This window comes from Trachurus trachurus, assembly GCF_905171665.1.
Source record: "Trachurus trachurus genome assembly, chromosome: 5".
Lineage (NCBI taxonomy): Eukaryota > Metazoa > Chordata > Actinopteri > Carangiformes > Carangidae > Trachurus > Trachurus trachurus.
In genome coordinates, this window is record NC_139896.1 from 416776 (window position 1) to 432866 (window position 16091).

The following is a 16091-nucleotide window of genomic DNA, read 5'->3' on the forward strand; positions in this document are numbered from 1 at the left end:
ATTCGGAAACGATCGTCCTCCGACGGGGGGGGTATAAGTTTCACTTTTACCGTGCACTGCTGTTATGCATGTGCGCTGCGCTTCTCTGTGTGTGTGAGACGATGCCAATACGGAGCAGCTATGTGGAGATGAACGGAACGATCGTCTGACGCGGCAGGGGGGGGGTTTATTCGTGGCGGACGTAATTCTTTTGTGGCGGGCAGCCACGAATAAATGAATGTGTGGGAAACACTGGGGTACTGTAAGAATGACCCACCACCTCTTGTATTATGCCAAATGCTCATTTCTAATGTAAGAGCTGTTGTGTACGTTTTGTGTTTGTTTTGTTGTTGTGTGTCTAGTTTTTGTAGACACTGTTTTGTTGAATGGAAACTGCAATAAAAACAATGAAGAAAAAAAGAAAAAGAAAAAACACGTGTTAAACATATAAACGTAACGTCTTCTCTGCCCCGTAGGCGCTGATCAAACAGGACAAACATATAAACACATTAAACATATAAACACGTATTAAAGCAGAAGTAAGCGATCCGGTGGTTTTGGCTAATGCTGCGTTCCAGGCAGGCTTTTGAAATCGTAAATTACAGCTTCAAGTCACAACTTACGACTTTGTAGCGTTCCAGGCAACCCACTCGTGTTTCTCCGACCTGTTTTACCAGTGAAAGTCACTATAACGGCCACTCGTAACTTCTGACCGGTGAACTCGTACCAGATCGAACTGGTACCACTTCACAGGTCGGAAAAATACGAGTTTCCTTGAACGCACCATAACAGTCCTCGTCCCTACGTCGCCACATTCACGCGCATCCCTTGGCTGCACACACAGAGAGGACTGCCCCTTTATGCCGTTCTCTCTCCTCATTGGATAAAGGTTGTAGGATACAAGGAAAGTTTTCTCCTGGGCTCAGAGCAGAGCAGAGTGACTGACAGACCCGTGTTTCAGACCAAACACTCTATAGAAGTGATTGCTGTCGGAAGATACAACTATTTAAGACTTAGATTAACACAAATATATCACTTACTTCTGCTTTAACATGTGTATATATATATATATATATATATATAGATATATATATATATATATATATATATATATATATATATATATATATATATATATATATATATATATATATATATATATAGATATATATATATATGTGTGTGTATATATATTGTATATTGTATATAGTATATATATATATTGTTCCGTAGGCGCTGATCAAACAGGACAAACATATAAACACATTAAACATATAAACACGTATTAACATGTGTATATATATATATATGTTTATGTATAAATGTATATTGTATATAGTATATAGTATATATTATGTTGCTCCGTAGGCGCTGATCAAACAGGACAACCTGGACGCGTTCAACGAGAAGGACCCGTACAAGGCCGACGACTCCCGAGAGGACGAGGACGACAACGACGACAACGACAACGCCATGGAAACGGAGACCTTCCCTCTGGAGAGAGATGAGGTCATGCCCCCCCCCATCCCTCACCCCCCCTCGGAGAGGGTCTCCTTCCCCAAGGGGTTGCCATGGGCGCCCAAAGTCAGGTACCAACTATTATAATATATATAATATAATAATAATACCGTAAAACTTCAAATAACGGCCGAGTCCCAATTAATCGCCGGGTTTAGCAAAATATTTTTTGTATTAAACGCCGGGTCAAACATAGTTTTTCTGGTTGCCAAAAGATATTCTATGCAAACATAGCCTCCCTAAACACAAACAAATAACCTGAAACAGATTGAAAGTATCTAGAGACGTTAAAGAGGCCGAGGACCAACGAGACGCCTCTGGGCTGGTTGCTGCTGCCCGGTCGGTCCTCCTCTCATCCGACCTTCAGCTCCTGTCCTGGGCTGCACCGTGTCCTCTCCTCTCATCCGACCTTCAGCTCCGTCCTGGGCTGCACCGTGTCCTCTCCTCTCATCACTACAGCTCCTGTCCTGGGCTGCACCGTGTCCTCTCCTCTCATCACTTCAGCTCCTGTCCTGGGCTGCACCGTGTCCTCTCCTCTCATCCGACCTTCAGCTCCGTCCTGGGCTGCACCGTGTCCTCTCCTCTCATCACTACAGCTCCTGTCCTGGGCTGCACCGTGTCGGCTCAGCTCGCTCCTCGTTTAAATGACTTATTACTCCTTTTATAAGTAGCTAAACTATTTACTGTTCTGATCTCATACGTGTATTTAGTTAGGCTACGTTGCATTATTATAAGCTTTACTTCATTCTTTTACTTCATTCCCTCAAAAAAAGCATAAAAAAGGACGGTGGAGCGAGCCAACACAGGTGCTAAAGCATAAAGAAAGGACGGTGGTGCGAGCCAACACAGGTGCTGTAGTGAGGGAGAGGAGGGAGAGACTGGGCGTCCGCAGGGTTTTGTAACTTGTGGCGGATCAGAGAGGAGGAGGACCGACATGACAGGTCTCAGTCTCCTGGTACCTGAGCGGACCAGGACCACGGAGGTCAGAGAGACAGAGAACGAGTCTGTCTACCTAACCGCCCGTGTTTAATGTCTGGAGAAACACGTATCGTTCACCGCCGCCTGCCGCCACGGAGTGAAGCCTCTTTCCCCAGAAGGAGGTCCAGGTTGAACACTATTAATAAACGCAGGTCCCAAATAAACACCTGCTGATTTGAGCGATTTAAGCCTTTATTTGGTGTTTTACAGTGATAATAATGAGCTACTGTGTGTTTTTGTTATTTAAAGGGTTTGTATTTATTTATTTATGTATTTGTTCCTTCCTCTTGTTTTGGCTCCAACAGAGAAAAAGACATTGAAAACTTCCTGGAATCCAGTCGAAGTAAATTCATTGGTTACACACTCGGGAGGTAAATATACTTTATTAATGAGCTTGTTGTTGTTGTTGTTTCCATCGATGATCTGCTACTCAGTGTTTTAAACGATGTTGTGTTGTTGTTGTTGTTGTGTTGCAGTGACACCGACACCGTGGTGGGTTTACCCCGACCCATTCACGAGAGCATCAAGACCTTAAAGCAGGTAAACGACCTGTTAACCCAACCCTCTAACCTAACATAACCTAACCCTAAAGCAGGTGAACGACCTAATAATACCTTACTAAACCCAACCCTCTGACTGAGGTTAGATAACACTAACGACCTGTTTCTACATGTTCACTGAGATACTTTAGTCTATAGTGTTGTATATTTACTATAGTGTTGTATATTTACTATAGTGTTGTATATTTACTATAGTCTTCAGTATTGTATATTTCCAGCTTTAATAACTTTAGTTATAGGGTTATAACTAAATGGCCTATAACTTTCATTCTGTTTCCTCCTCAGCACAAGTACGTTTCCATCGCTGAGATCCAGATCATCAAGGAGGAGGAGTTCCAGAAGACTCCTCTGTCTGGGGTAAGAAACAGGAACTCTTCACTGTGTTCATCTGTTGTAGTGAGACTGAAGCAGGTTGTGTTGTTGTAGTGAACAACGAGCTGGTTTCCTCTCTAGTCCTTCGTTGTGTCCTTAACGTCTCCAGTTCTTCTCTCTCTTCAGCTGCCGTCTTAGAAACCCCTCCATATTTAATTTTAACATAATTATTCATTGGTTTTCCTCAAGGGAAACAACATCAAACATCTGAATTAGTTTGACAGGAATTCAGTTCAATTTTAATGTAAAATTACTCAAATTCTTTTTTGACGCATTTGTTTGAAATTGAGAGAATGAAAATAACATTTAAGACCTGAAACAGGTTGTGTTTTTGTAGTAAACAACGAGCTGGTTTCCTCTCTAGTCCTCCTTCGTTGTGTCCTTATCGTCTCTCCTCTCTGTCCTCTGTCCTCTCTCTGTCCCGTCAGGGCGAGGAGGAAGTGGAGCCCAGCGCCACGGAGCTGCTCTACCAGGGGATTCTGCCCAGTCTGCCTCAGTACATGGTCAGTAACATGAAGCAGTGAAACCTCTCCACTCTCATCTTCTAACTTTACAACCTCTAATGGATGGAAATGAGCTTTGCTGCTGTAATCTGGCACATTCACCGTAAAATTTGGTGTATAAGTCGCACTATTTCCCCTTTTTTTTCATCTAAAAAGTTGTGTGTGGCTTATACACCGGTGCGACCTATAGGCCGAGGTAAATGTCAACCCCGTTTAAAACTGGTGTTAACGCGTTCTCAGTGATCAGCACTAATGCACTATATCGCGCTGCTAAATGTACAGTACAGTTTAATTACCCTGCGATCTCTTTTCTTTTTAAATATAAAATAACAAAGAGCTCCACCGCAGCACAGAAACATGTGGAACCTGTAGAATGTTTTTATTACCAAACAGCAACAGAAAACCTTGTTTTCCCAGTTTGAGGCCCAGAAAAATAGACTGAGACTTATATTCTGAATTTTACGGTACATGTTTTTATATGTTCGTTAATGTGCACTGTCCCTCCCAGATAAACTAATAAAGTAAAGTGAATACAGTTCTTTCTGGACTATAAGCCGCTACTTTCCCGCCGCCTCGGTGTTTCAGCTCTCGTCTCCATGGCGACACCGCGACACAAACACAACGCGCTCTGTAATGCGTAATCTTTAGTTCATGACGGTTAAGACGACACAAACACACACCGTAACATCGTATATGTTATGTAACGTTTTCCACCGCTCCAGTTATTGATGTTTCAGCGGCTTCGTTGTAAACAGATGCACATGGAGGAGAGGAGCGTCACCACAACAGACTGTCACAGTTCTACTGTCTTTCTGTTACAACATGAAAACATGACGCTTAGATTCAAGTGCGGCCTATATATGTGTTTTCTTTTAACATGTAGCTGGTGCGGCTTCTATACAGGTGCTCTATGGTCTGTAAAGTACGGTAGTTTGACTGGCTGTTTAGTTTTTATTTAGTTAATTTAGTTTATTAAGGGACAGTGTGCAACGACATGAATCATTTGCAGGAAATGAGGAGGTGGTTGCACCAGACTGAGCTCACTGCTACTTTCCATCTGCAACCCAACATGTAACATATAGAATACACAGAAGACACAGACAGAGACTACGATACAAACTACGAACGGACTGTCCCTTTATGACTCTGTGGACTGTCCCTTTATCTCCCTAACTCTGCAGACTGTACCTTTATTAAGATGTTTGACTCTGTGGACTGTCCCTTTAACAGATCGCTCTGCTGAAGATCCTCCTCGCCGCCGCTCCGACCTCTAAAGCCAAAACCGACTCCATCAACATCCTGGCCGACGTGCTGCCGGAGGAGATGCCGTAAGTCACCAACACAACATCCCATAGGCTGCGTTCCGATCCACAGTTTTCCGATCCCCCTACTCCCTGCTCCCTACTCCCTGCCCCCTGCCCCCTACTCCCTACCCCCTGCCCCCTACCCCCTGCCCCCTACTCCCTACCCCCTACTCCCTACCCCCTACTCCCTACTCCCTGCCCCCTGCTCCCTACCCCCTACCCCCTACTCCCTACCCCCTACCCCCTACTCCCTGCTCCCTACTCCCTGCCCCCTGCTCCCTACCCCCTACTCCCTACCCCCTACTCCCTACCCCCTACCCCCTGCCCCCTGCCCCCTACTCCCTACTCCCTACCCCCTACTCCCTACCCCCTACTCCCTACCCCCTGCCCCCTACCCCCTGCTCCCTGCTCCCTACTCCCTACCCCCTACCCCCTACTCCCTACCCCCTGCCCCCTACTCCCTACCCCCTGCTCCCTGCTCCCTACTCCCTACCCCAAGGATTTTGGTATAGGGGAAAATATACATACGATTTTAGAATTTTCAGCTAATTTTTGATATTTTTGCCCCAAAATCAAGTCAGGATGTGTTAAAAACTTAAAAATAACTATTCTATTGAATTCCTTGGCCCCAAATTGTGTAGAAAAACGTGTTAATTTGTCTCTGTGAGTTGTTTACTTAAAGAGCTATGCCAATTTCATTTTCATTTTTTTCAGCCTCGAATTTGGGATAGGGGCAGTAAAGGGTTAAAAATAAACACCATGGGACATTTTTTCATCCTGGTACCTGTCAGAATCTTAAAATAGACACTTTAAAGATTAAGAAAAAACAGGTGGGGGAAAAAAATCAGTCCGTGCTCGTAGACCCCTGTTTCCATCTAGACTAGTTAGCTCAGTCATGTTGGAACTCAGATATCCGCTGGAGAAAATATTTTTTCATGGACCGTTTATTGAGTCACTGAGTTATTAAAGTTAAACAGGTAGCTAACCATTAGCCCTGCCAATTTACGTAACGCACGTAAACGGACCGCAATGGCTGATGGGTAATATCGGTTGTCAACATCCGGTGAACTGGGCGAAGTGAGGAACCGTTGTTCACTCCCTCCCTGCACAGTTCACAGTTCCCTTCAAACTGCTCCCTGCGGTTTGGAACCACACTGAACATGGCGGAACACCCTGTGTAGTCCACTGCACAGGGAACTAGAGGGCCATCGGAACGCACCCATAATATCACAGTGAAGAAAACATCCCATAATATCACAGTGAAGAAAACATCCCATAATATCACAGCTTCAGGTCCGACAGCAGCGAGGACAGCAGCTACCTGAGGAAGAGGAAGATGAAGCTCGGTCACTAATGTGTAAAAATGAACTGAGGGATGTAGAGATAAAGGCCGTCGCCGTAGCAACACACTGAGCTGTGATGATGAGCCAGAGACAGACTGACTGACAGACTGGCTGCTTCAGGAGTCAGACATGTGATCACCTGGCCTGCAGGTCACTTCAGCAGCTGCAGCTGTTCACACAGCGATCTGAAGACACGTTACAGGGTGAACAGTCAAACTAAACATCAGATTGGAGTAAATCAGAATCCTGTGGTGTGAACGTTGCCATAGAGACAGACGTTCTGAATGCTCTTAGAGATATCTCTGTGAACAAACAAGAAGACGATAGTTCCCACTCAGGTTTAGAGGTTTAAAGGTTCAGCAGCGTGAAGTTTGACCTCTCTCTGTCTCTCTGTCTCCAGGACGACGGTGCTGCAGAGCATGAAGCTGGGCGTTGATGTGAACCGACACAAGGAGATCATAGTGAAGGCCATCTCAGCCATCCTGCTGCTGCTGCTCAAACACTTCAAACTCAACCACATCTACCAGGTACCAGATACCAGATACCTAACCCTGACCCACCTCCTCTACACTACACTATCTATATATATATATATCTATATAAACACTTTAAACTCAACCACATCTACCAGGTACCAGATACCTAACCCTGACCCACCTCCTCTACACTACACTATCTATATATCTATATCTATATAAACACTTTAAACTCAACTACATCTACCAGGTACCAGATACCTAACCCTGACCCACCTCCTCTACACTACACTATCTATATATCTATATCTATATAAACACTTTAAACTCAACTACATCTACCAGGTACCAGATACCTAACCCTGACCCACCTCCTCTACACTACACTATCTATATATATATATCTATATAAACACTTTAAACTCAACCACATCTACCAGGTACCAGATACCTAACCCTGACCCACCTCCTCTACACTACACTATCTATATATATATATCTATATAAACACTTTAAACTCAACTACATCTACCAGGTACCAGATACCTAACCCTGACCCACCTCCTCTACACTACACTATCTATATATATATATCTATATAAACACTTTAAACTCAACTACATCTACCAGGTACCAGATACCTAACCCTGACCCACCTCCTCTACACTACACTATCTATATATATCTATATAAACACTTTAAACTCAACCACATCTACCAGGTAACAGCTAGTCTACACTACACTCTGTTATATATATATATATATATATATATATATATATATATATATATATATATATATATATATATATATATATATATATATATATATATAAAATAATAAACTCCTTTACTAATTTAACTCTTATTGTCTCTCTGTGTTTGTGTAGTTTGAGTACATGGCTCAGCATCTGGTGTTCGCTAACTGCATCCCTCTGATCCTGAAGTTCTTCAACCAGAACATCATGTCCTACATCACCGCTAAGAACAGGTTAGTACCGGTTTAATCTGGTTTAATCTGGTTCATCACGGCTAAGAACAGGTTTGTACCGGTTTAATCTGGTTTAATCTGGTTCATCACAGCTAAGAACAGGTTAGTACCGGTTTAATCCGGTTCTGCGGCCTCATTTATCACACTGGTGTGAAACTGCTACTGAATCTTCACGTACGGTGAAAAGCCAGAAATGACGTTCACCCAAAACATTTACACCCTCTTCAGATCCATCAAACTGTTCGTACGCAGCTCAACTCTCTGCAACTTCCACTGATAAATCACACAGGAAACGTGTGGATGTGAACACGCCTCATATCTGCCCTCTACACGCCCAAACACGACCATATATGGTCGATGCACATCAGCAGGTGCATATTAAGTAGCCGTGTGGCTCAGTGGAAGATGGTGAAGACGACGGACGGAGAGCGGGAAAAGAAGAGGAATTTCTCTAAAAGCGAGATACACGGCAGCATCAGACAATAAACCAGTTAGAAAAATTATCTTGCATTGAAATAGGCGACAAGAAAAACTAAAAACTCGTCAGAAAACGGGGGAAAAGGTGTAAAACAAGATGAATCCAGGATGATGAAGGTGTTTACAGAGAACGGCAGTAGCTGCGTTTACATCACAGGTTTTCGCAAAATAAAAGCGATATTTCTGAAACTTCGAAAAAGTGCAACTGCTATTTGCGATTGTTTCCATTGAAAGGTGGAATGAAGGGGAATGATAGGAACGTTTTTCTAATTTATTGAGAAACAATGCTCAGGTCAGCAGCATCACAACAAACATGTGGTTCATTTGTCCAGTCACATAAACCAACACAGCGTGGACACACACACACACACACACACACACACACACACACACACACACACACACACACACACAACTCCGCTGACGCCGGTGACGTGTAAATGTGTAAAAAGTGTTTCCATTACACGTTTGTATCGATACGTCTGAAAAACCACCTCATGAGAGCGTAAAAGCTTTTTAGCGATATTTGAGAGTATTTTCTAAATGTCGGTGTTTCCATGACCAGTTTTTAATTTAGATATTTAGGTTTTTTTTCAAGGGGAAATGTAAACGCAGCTTCTGACTCGTTTCTCTCCCGACAGCATCTCGGTGCTGGACTTCCCGTACTGCGTCGTCCACGAGCTGCCGGAGTTAACGGCTGAGAGTCTGGTGAGTCGCTGCTTCTTTACTGTAGTTGTGTGGTAACCCTCCTAACCCTATCTGTTGTTACGTAGTCACCGTTATCTGGTACAGCAGCGTGATGTGATGTGGTGGTAACCATGACGATTCCTCAGGAAGCGGGAGACAACAACCAGTTCTGCTGGAGGAATCTGTTCTCCTGCATCAACCTGCTGAGGATCCTCAACAAACTGACCAAGTGGAAGCACTCGAGAACCATGGTAACGGCCTCTACATCCCATCAGTACACATGTTAATGTAAATATAAATGTTAATGTATGTATAAATGTAGATGTAGGATTGAAGCCGTAACGCTGGCCTCTCTCGTCCAGATGCTGGTGGTGTTCAAGTCTGCTCCCATCCTGTAGATGTAGATGTTAATGTAGATATAAATATAAATGTAGATGTAGATGAAGATGTATATTTAGATGTATAAATGATGTATAAATGTAGATGTATGTATAACTCCTCCAGATGCTGGTGGTGTTCAAGTCTGCTCCCATCCTGAAGAGGGCGCTGAAGGTGAAGCAGGCCATGATGCAGCTCTACGTCCTCAAGCTGCTGAAGGTCCAGACCAAGTACCTGGGCCGCCAGTGGAGGAAGAGCAACATGAAGACCATGTCGGCTATTTACCAGAAGGTCCGCCACCGCCTCAACGACGACTGGGCCTACGGGAACGGTGAGCGGCGCGGTGCTTCTCCTTTAGCTTTCAGATAGTTTAGAATTAAATTAAATTAAATTATTATATGTATGCAGTTATATATGCATGTGTGTATGTATATGTATATAAATGTGTTTGTGGTTTCAGATCTGGACGCTCGTCCCTGGGACTTCCAGGCCGAGGAGTGCGCTCTGCGCGCCAACATCGAGCGCTTCAACAGCCGGCGATACGACCAGAGCCACAGCAACCCGGACTTCCTCCCCGTCGACAACTGTCTGCAGAGCGTTCTGGGTCAGAGGGTCGAGCTGCCCGAGGACTTCCAGATGAACTACGACCTCTGGCTGGAGCGGGAAGTCTTCTCCAAGCCCATCTCCTGGGAAGAGCTGCTGCAGTGAAGAGCTGCTGCAGTGAAGAGCTGCTGCAGTGAAGTCTTCTCCTGGGAAGAGCTGCTGCAGTGAGACTCTCAACACCCGTTTCCTTTTCTCTTTGTTTTTTATTGAACTATTTAAATCCGGAGTTCAGCTCAAACCTTGAAGACGGGACCATGTGACGTGTTCTCCAGACTCGAGCTGATGAAGTTTCTCTCTCTGGTTTAACTTCATCCAGACTCCAGCTGACGAAGAGTTTCCCAGATTTAACTTGTGTTACGGTTCCAACCAAACGTCATGAACTTTGCCCTTACGAGTTGTTTCAGTCACATCGACTTTGTCCACTATCGCTTCCTGCTGGTTTTATTTAAACTAAACAGCTTAAAAGTTGATTGATTGTGTAAACACCTCCTCCTCTACATCGACAGCCGGCCACTTGGACCTGGAAGCACTACACGACCGACTTCTACACGACTTCTACTCTGAAACCGAAACACGTGTTTGGAATAAATTATGTTGTAAATGTTTTAAAGAAGCTCCACACCTTTAAGAAATAAATCTCACATTCCTTTGGTTTATCTTCTTCAGGGCGAAACGTTCATCAGTTCTGTACCAAGAGACATGAATTAGTTTCTAATAGTTTATAACCTGATCTGGATTCACGACTTCATGCCCGTTAGTTTCCAGTCGTAGTTGAGTGGATGAGCAGCGTCGGCCCGGACCGGTCAGACTCAAACACCGGCTCGGTTTCTGTTTGACCAGTTTCTCTTTCTCTTTCTCTTTCTCTCCAGCTGCAGTAACTTGATCATTAAATCTCTGGTTCGACACAAACATTTCTAGTGGAACTTCAGTCACCGACCATTCCCCGTCGTTTTCTACTTTTTGTTTTATTATGAGGTGTAAAGAAACAAATCACACATGTAAAGTGTTAAAGCTTCTTATTTATCATGACGTTCTCTGTTTTACATCGACGTAAATACTGTAATAAATAAACATATACTGTCATTCAGGTATTTATTCTTTTCCTCAAACGTCTCTCACTCCAACTGATAAGAAAACCAGCAAACAGGCTGTCAGCAGATTCTCTTTACACTGGTTGTGTTGTGATCACAGATTTATATTATATACTGTATATATATAGATATATACAGCGGGGAAAATAAGTATTGAACACATCAACATTTTTCTCAGAAAATATATTTCTAATAGAGCTATTGACATGAAATTTTCACCAGATGTCGGCATCAACCCAAGTAATTCACAAAGAAATCCAAACATTAATGTCCATAAATGAAGTCATGTGTAATAAAGTAGCATTTCCTGATGGAAATGCGTGTGAATGCTGAAAGCAGCTGAACGCTGTTGCAGAATTAGCAAATAGTGCAAGCAGTGATCACCATACAAATGTTTGACCGAGGTAGGACTCAAACCCACAACCTCATGGTCAGTAGACTTTCACTCTGCCTCTAGGCCACAGTGTACACACAGTTACAGAGACTGTTGTCTGTTGATGAGCTGCACTCTGTCTCACTCTGAAGTTAACGAGCCCAAAGCTGCACCTGTTGGAAACACACTGTGACAACACCAAGAAAGCTTGAGAGTCAAGCTTGAATGACTTACAATGAAAATGTCTGTGAATTTCAGGCTGAGAGCAGAAGTTTCAACATGAAGCAAGTTATCAGAAGTCAACAGAGGACGACTGGGAAAATAATTCACTATAATTGTTGTTGAGGCAAGATTTGAACCAGCAACCTTCAGGTCTTCAGCCCAGTGAGCCAACCACTAGGCTACAGACAGAGACGGTATGTGAGGGGCAAAGAAAACCTTTAATAAGAGGATCACTGGCTTCTGCTTAAAAAAAAGTAAGGAAAGTGCAGAAATTAGCCACACCAAGCAAGAAGAGGACTTTTTTGTGACCTGTGACTATTTTTTGGTGAATTAAAACGAATTAAAAAGCACTTAACAGCAAGTTACAAAGTTGAGCTCCTTCTCCTGCTGCTGTGAAAAAAATGCATTGGGCTGAATGGGAGCAGAGAGCTCCCTGGCTGCATTTAGAAAATATTTTAAATTATTTTCTAAGTCTCTTTGCATTTTTGACCAGAATTTTAGCCAGAAGACAAGTGTGGCTACAAGACTGGAGAAAATAATGTGTCTAGAGTTTAATTTGTGGCCGTGCTGACAGTTTAGCCAGAAAAACTCTAGAATGTTTTTTTGCCTCTCTCCACTCTGGCTGACAATGTCACCACTCTAGCTCTGCTCGTTAGACGCAACACACACCCATTATAAAGCTGGATTTTGTCAAAAAAACTTAATGATTTTAAAACTGGCAAATATCAGAAACTGTTGAAGATATCAATAAGCTGAGTCATAGAGGAACACTTAAAAAGTTTGTCTACAGCTCAGAATTTGAATGAAGTCTCTAGCAGAAAGTATGGTGAAGCTTTAGTGGCTGAAAGAAGTAAGAAGATTTGAAGAGTTTGAAGACTGTTCCAATGCATTCTCTATGGGGGGAAAAAAAAACAGAAAAAGTTAAATATTTTAAAAAGTATAAAAAGTATGAAACATTTGAATACATCTGATAAAGTCCAGAAAAAGCTGCACGTTTTGATATATGAATTGTTGAAATAGCACAAAGTATGAAGGACTAGAAGAAGACCGTAAAAATGTGGAAGAAAATGGCCGAACAGAAGAACAGTGTGAATGCTTTCAGCATTCACACTAATGAGGCAGAGAAGAAGTGTTGAACACATGAAGAAAAGGAGGAGAAAGGTTTGGAAAGACAAGAAAGCAGCTGAGTCTGTCATCCTGTCCTCTATCAGCTGGTTTAGTCCTGATTGATCCTTTACAAAGGTTTCTCACCACCAAGGTGTCAGACAAGAAGCACTGCATGATGGGTAATAGAAATAGAAATAGAAATACTTTATTTAATCCCCGAGGGGAAATTTAAAATGTCACAGAGCAGCAGCAAGACAATACAGACACCAACACAGATCACAAACACTGAGTAAAAATACATGAAGACATGAAAACACAGAGTGTATTAAAACACAGAATAAAAAAAAAAGAAATAAATATATGAATACGAGATGCTGTAGAAGGTTAAAAGTTAAGAAGTTAAAAGAAGAAGTGCTGGGTCCAGGATGCTCATGGTGACTGAATTAATTCATCAGATTGAGGAGTTGAACAGCTGTATTGCAGTGGGTATGAATGAATGTTTATATTCATATAAAGCAAAGCGCTGTCTAAAGACCTACACAACCTTATTGTTGCAAAACACACTGGAGGACGTTGGTTAAAGGAGCATTTCTAAACTTCTGAGAGCTCCAGTGAGCAGCGTTGGAGCCTCATCCAGAAGTGGAAAGAACACGGCATCCCATACACCGGCCACGGCAGGCGCTCCTCGCTAGATCTCAGACAGAAGAGTCACAACAGTAATCAGAAGGTTTCTCCAACAGTCCAGGACCAGAGCTGCAGACAGACCTGGGATCAGCAGGTACAGCTGTTTCAAAGAAAACAATCAGTAATGCAGTAAACCGCCTATCATGGCCTCTATGCACCACACAAGACATGGACAGGTTGATTTCACACCGTGTGATATACTTGGAGTTACATTGAGTTGTTTAAGTGTTCCCTTTATTTTTTTGAGCAGTGTATATTTATACATATACATACATACATACATAGTTATTATACACAAAAAGCAGCTTGTTTTTAGACACTTTTTACTTCTTTCAAGAGGATTTCCACTTGAAATAAGTAGAAAAATCTGATAGTGGAGCAAGTTTTTCTTTCTTATTACAAACACAAAAAACTTTCTTTCACTGGCAGATTTTTCTACTTATTTCAAGTGAAAATTAGTTTGAAACAAGTGAAAATGATCTAAAAACAAGTGAATTTTTAGGTGATGAGTCTTATTTTAAGTAGAAAGAGATTAGTTTTGACTAGAAATGAGACATTTTGACAAGAAATAAGACAAATATTCTTGGAGAGATGTAGAGTTTTGTGTCATTTGCTGCTGTAACAGCTGAGTTTTCAGTCGTGACACTGACGCTGCCTCACAGCGTGGAGCCGACCAGCAGAGCAGAGTTCCTGCACTGTGAGTTTATGATCTGATGCACATTCATCAACACTTTGATCAAACATGGACTAATGAACATCGGAGAGCGGCGTCGCATCAGGATCAGAGACCTGAGACGGAGAAGCTTCGTCAAGTTTCTACCTGTGGACTTACACAGCTAATCTGTCTTTCTCTTTCCCCATCAGTTTGATTAATACAAACACATAGTTGTAGCACATTGTTTGTCCTTCTATGTACATTTATTTGTCTTTATTTCTCTCTGCACTGAGCTCTTATGTGTTTCTTTTGTATTTTATTTCCTCTGTATTTGGTTTGGTTTGTTCTTTAACACTTCTTATTAACAGAATCTCTTACAGGATGTTTATGGTGCATAGCAACAAGCATCTACAGTTTGTTACAATGAATAGATCGTACTGTACATAATCTTACAAATACACCACAAGGATGATTTCTAAACGTTCTTTAACACTTCTGTCTCACAATCACATTATTCATCAATCACATCAACTTTTAACTTTTCATTAAAATGAATAATTCTCTTTTTACTAGAAGGTACGAAACAGAAATCCAGCCACATCTTGTCTCTTGTCTCTTTATTATCACATTAATACTGTTGGTGATGATTTTTACATTTATTGTCAGTATCTTAACAATCGTAACACGACTGAAGGAGGAAAGAGACAAAAGCTGTAAAAGGACATTTTCTAAACGTGTTGAACCGTGTGCTCTGTAAGAACCTGCACACACAGGAATATACACACCAATACACACACACACACACACACACACACACACACACACACACACACACACACACACACACACACACACACACACACACTTGTTATATACATAAACTCCAGCAGTTAAGAGGAAGAGTCTCATTAACCCTTCGGCTACAGTTGGATCTAATCAGGTTAGTTTTTACCTGCTATTGCTTTTACACTGACGTAGAGTTTATCACCATGACGACAACAAAACAGCTGCTACTTCTGGTCGTCCGAGTGAAAAAAGTGCATTAATAACATTCATTATTTCTTTAGGTTGCACTAACGGCTACAACAGTTTGTTTTAAGACATCGATACACATGAATAGAATCATTTAGTTACAGGATTATTAACAACAACTTCTCTAAATGACAACAGGAATAGAAGTACCGTCGCACAGAAACTATAAAAACACAAGAAACAAATCAAGACTTCAGGTTTATAGCCACGCTAGTGTTTTCAGAGACTGGTACATTCATCTCACAGCAGAAAACTACATCTTGTATGGAACTACTAATATAACTACTTGGTTGATAAATACAGAAGCCTTTTCTTGTACCAGTGGATTCCTGGTTGATGTGAATCTAATGACGTTGGTTCATGTCAAACTGTGAATCAGGAAGTAAAGTGAACGAGCCGTGTGTGTTTCCGCTCTTCGGCCACTAGTGGGCGCTGCAGGATCATAATAATCTACTTTCAGCCTCAACTCACATTTCCTGTGTTTGGTAAAAACACAGAAAGGTTGAAAAAAGAAAAGTCGGTGCAGTGGAATGTGTGAAATAAAGGTTGTGGCTAATGTTGTGTTTATTGTAGAAATAAAAGTCTTTACTGTCAGGTCAGTCTGCACAAACTTCACCAACTACCAGTGTTTCTGTGCAACATTTCAATCAGTTACTGAAGTGTTGATGTTATGGGATGGCAGCCATCAGCCTGTCAGTCTGTAGTGCAGCTTTTCACCCGTTACTGGAGATCAGCTTTAATCAATTAGCACTTAAACA

General features: G+C 42.1%; 1 protein-coding gene across 3 annotated transcripts in view; it reads left to right on the plus strand.

The window, feature by feature from the left end:
- strip1 (striatin interacting protein 1) overlaps positions 1 to 11213 on the plus strand; it is a 46944-nt gene extending 35731 nt beyond the window's left edge. For all 3 annotated transcript variants that reach the window (XM_083972365.1, XM_083972363.1, XM_083972364.1), the window contains exons 10-21: positions 1348 to 1568; positions 2781 to 2846; positions 2952 to 3015; positions 3321 to 3392; positions 3836 to 3910; positions 5141 to 5238; positions 6958 to 7084; positions 7924 to 8024; positions 9143 to 9209; positions 9335 to 9439; positions 9693 to 9897; positions 10027 to 11213. In XM_083972365.1, coding sequence (XP_083828491.1) covers positions 1348 to 1568; positions 2781 to 2846; positions 2952 to 3015; positions 3321 to 3392; positions 3836 to 3910; positions 5141 to 5238; positions 6958 to 7084; positions 7924 to 8024; positions 9143 to 9209; positions 9335 to 9439; positions 9693 to 9897; positions 10027 to 10274 — 1449 coding nt within the window. In that variant the 3' untranslated portion in view covers positions 10275 to 11213. The remainder of the gene's footprint in view (positions 1 to 1347; positions 1569 to 2780; positions 2847 to 2951; positions 3016 to 3320; positions 3393 to 3835; positions 3911 to 5140; positions 5239 to 6957; positions 7085 to 7923; positions 8025 to 9142; positions 9210 to 9334; positions 9440 to 9692; positions 9898 to 10026) is intronic.
- Positions 11214 to 16091: the final 4878 nt, after the last annotated feature.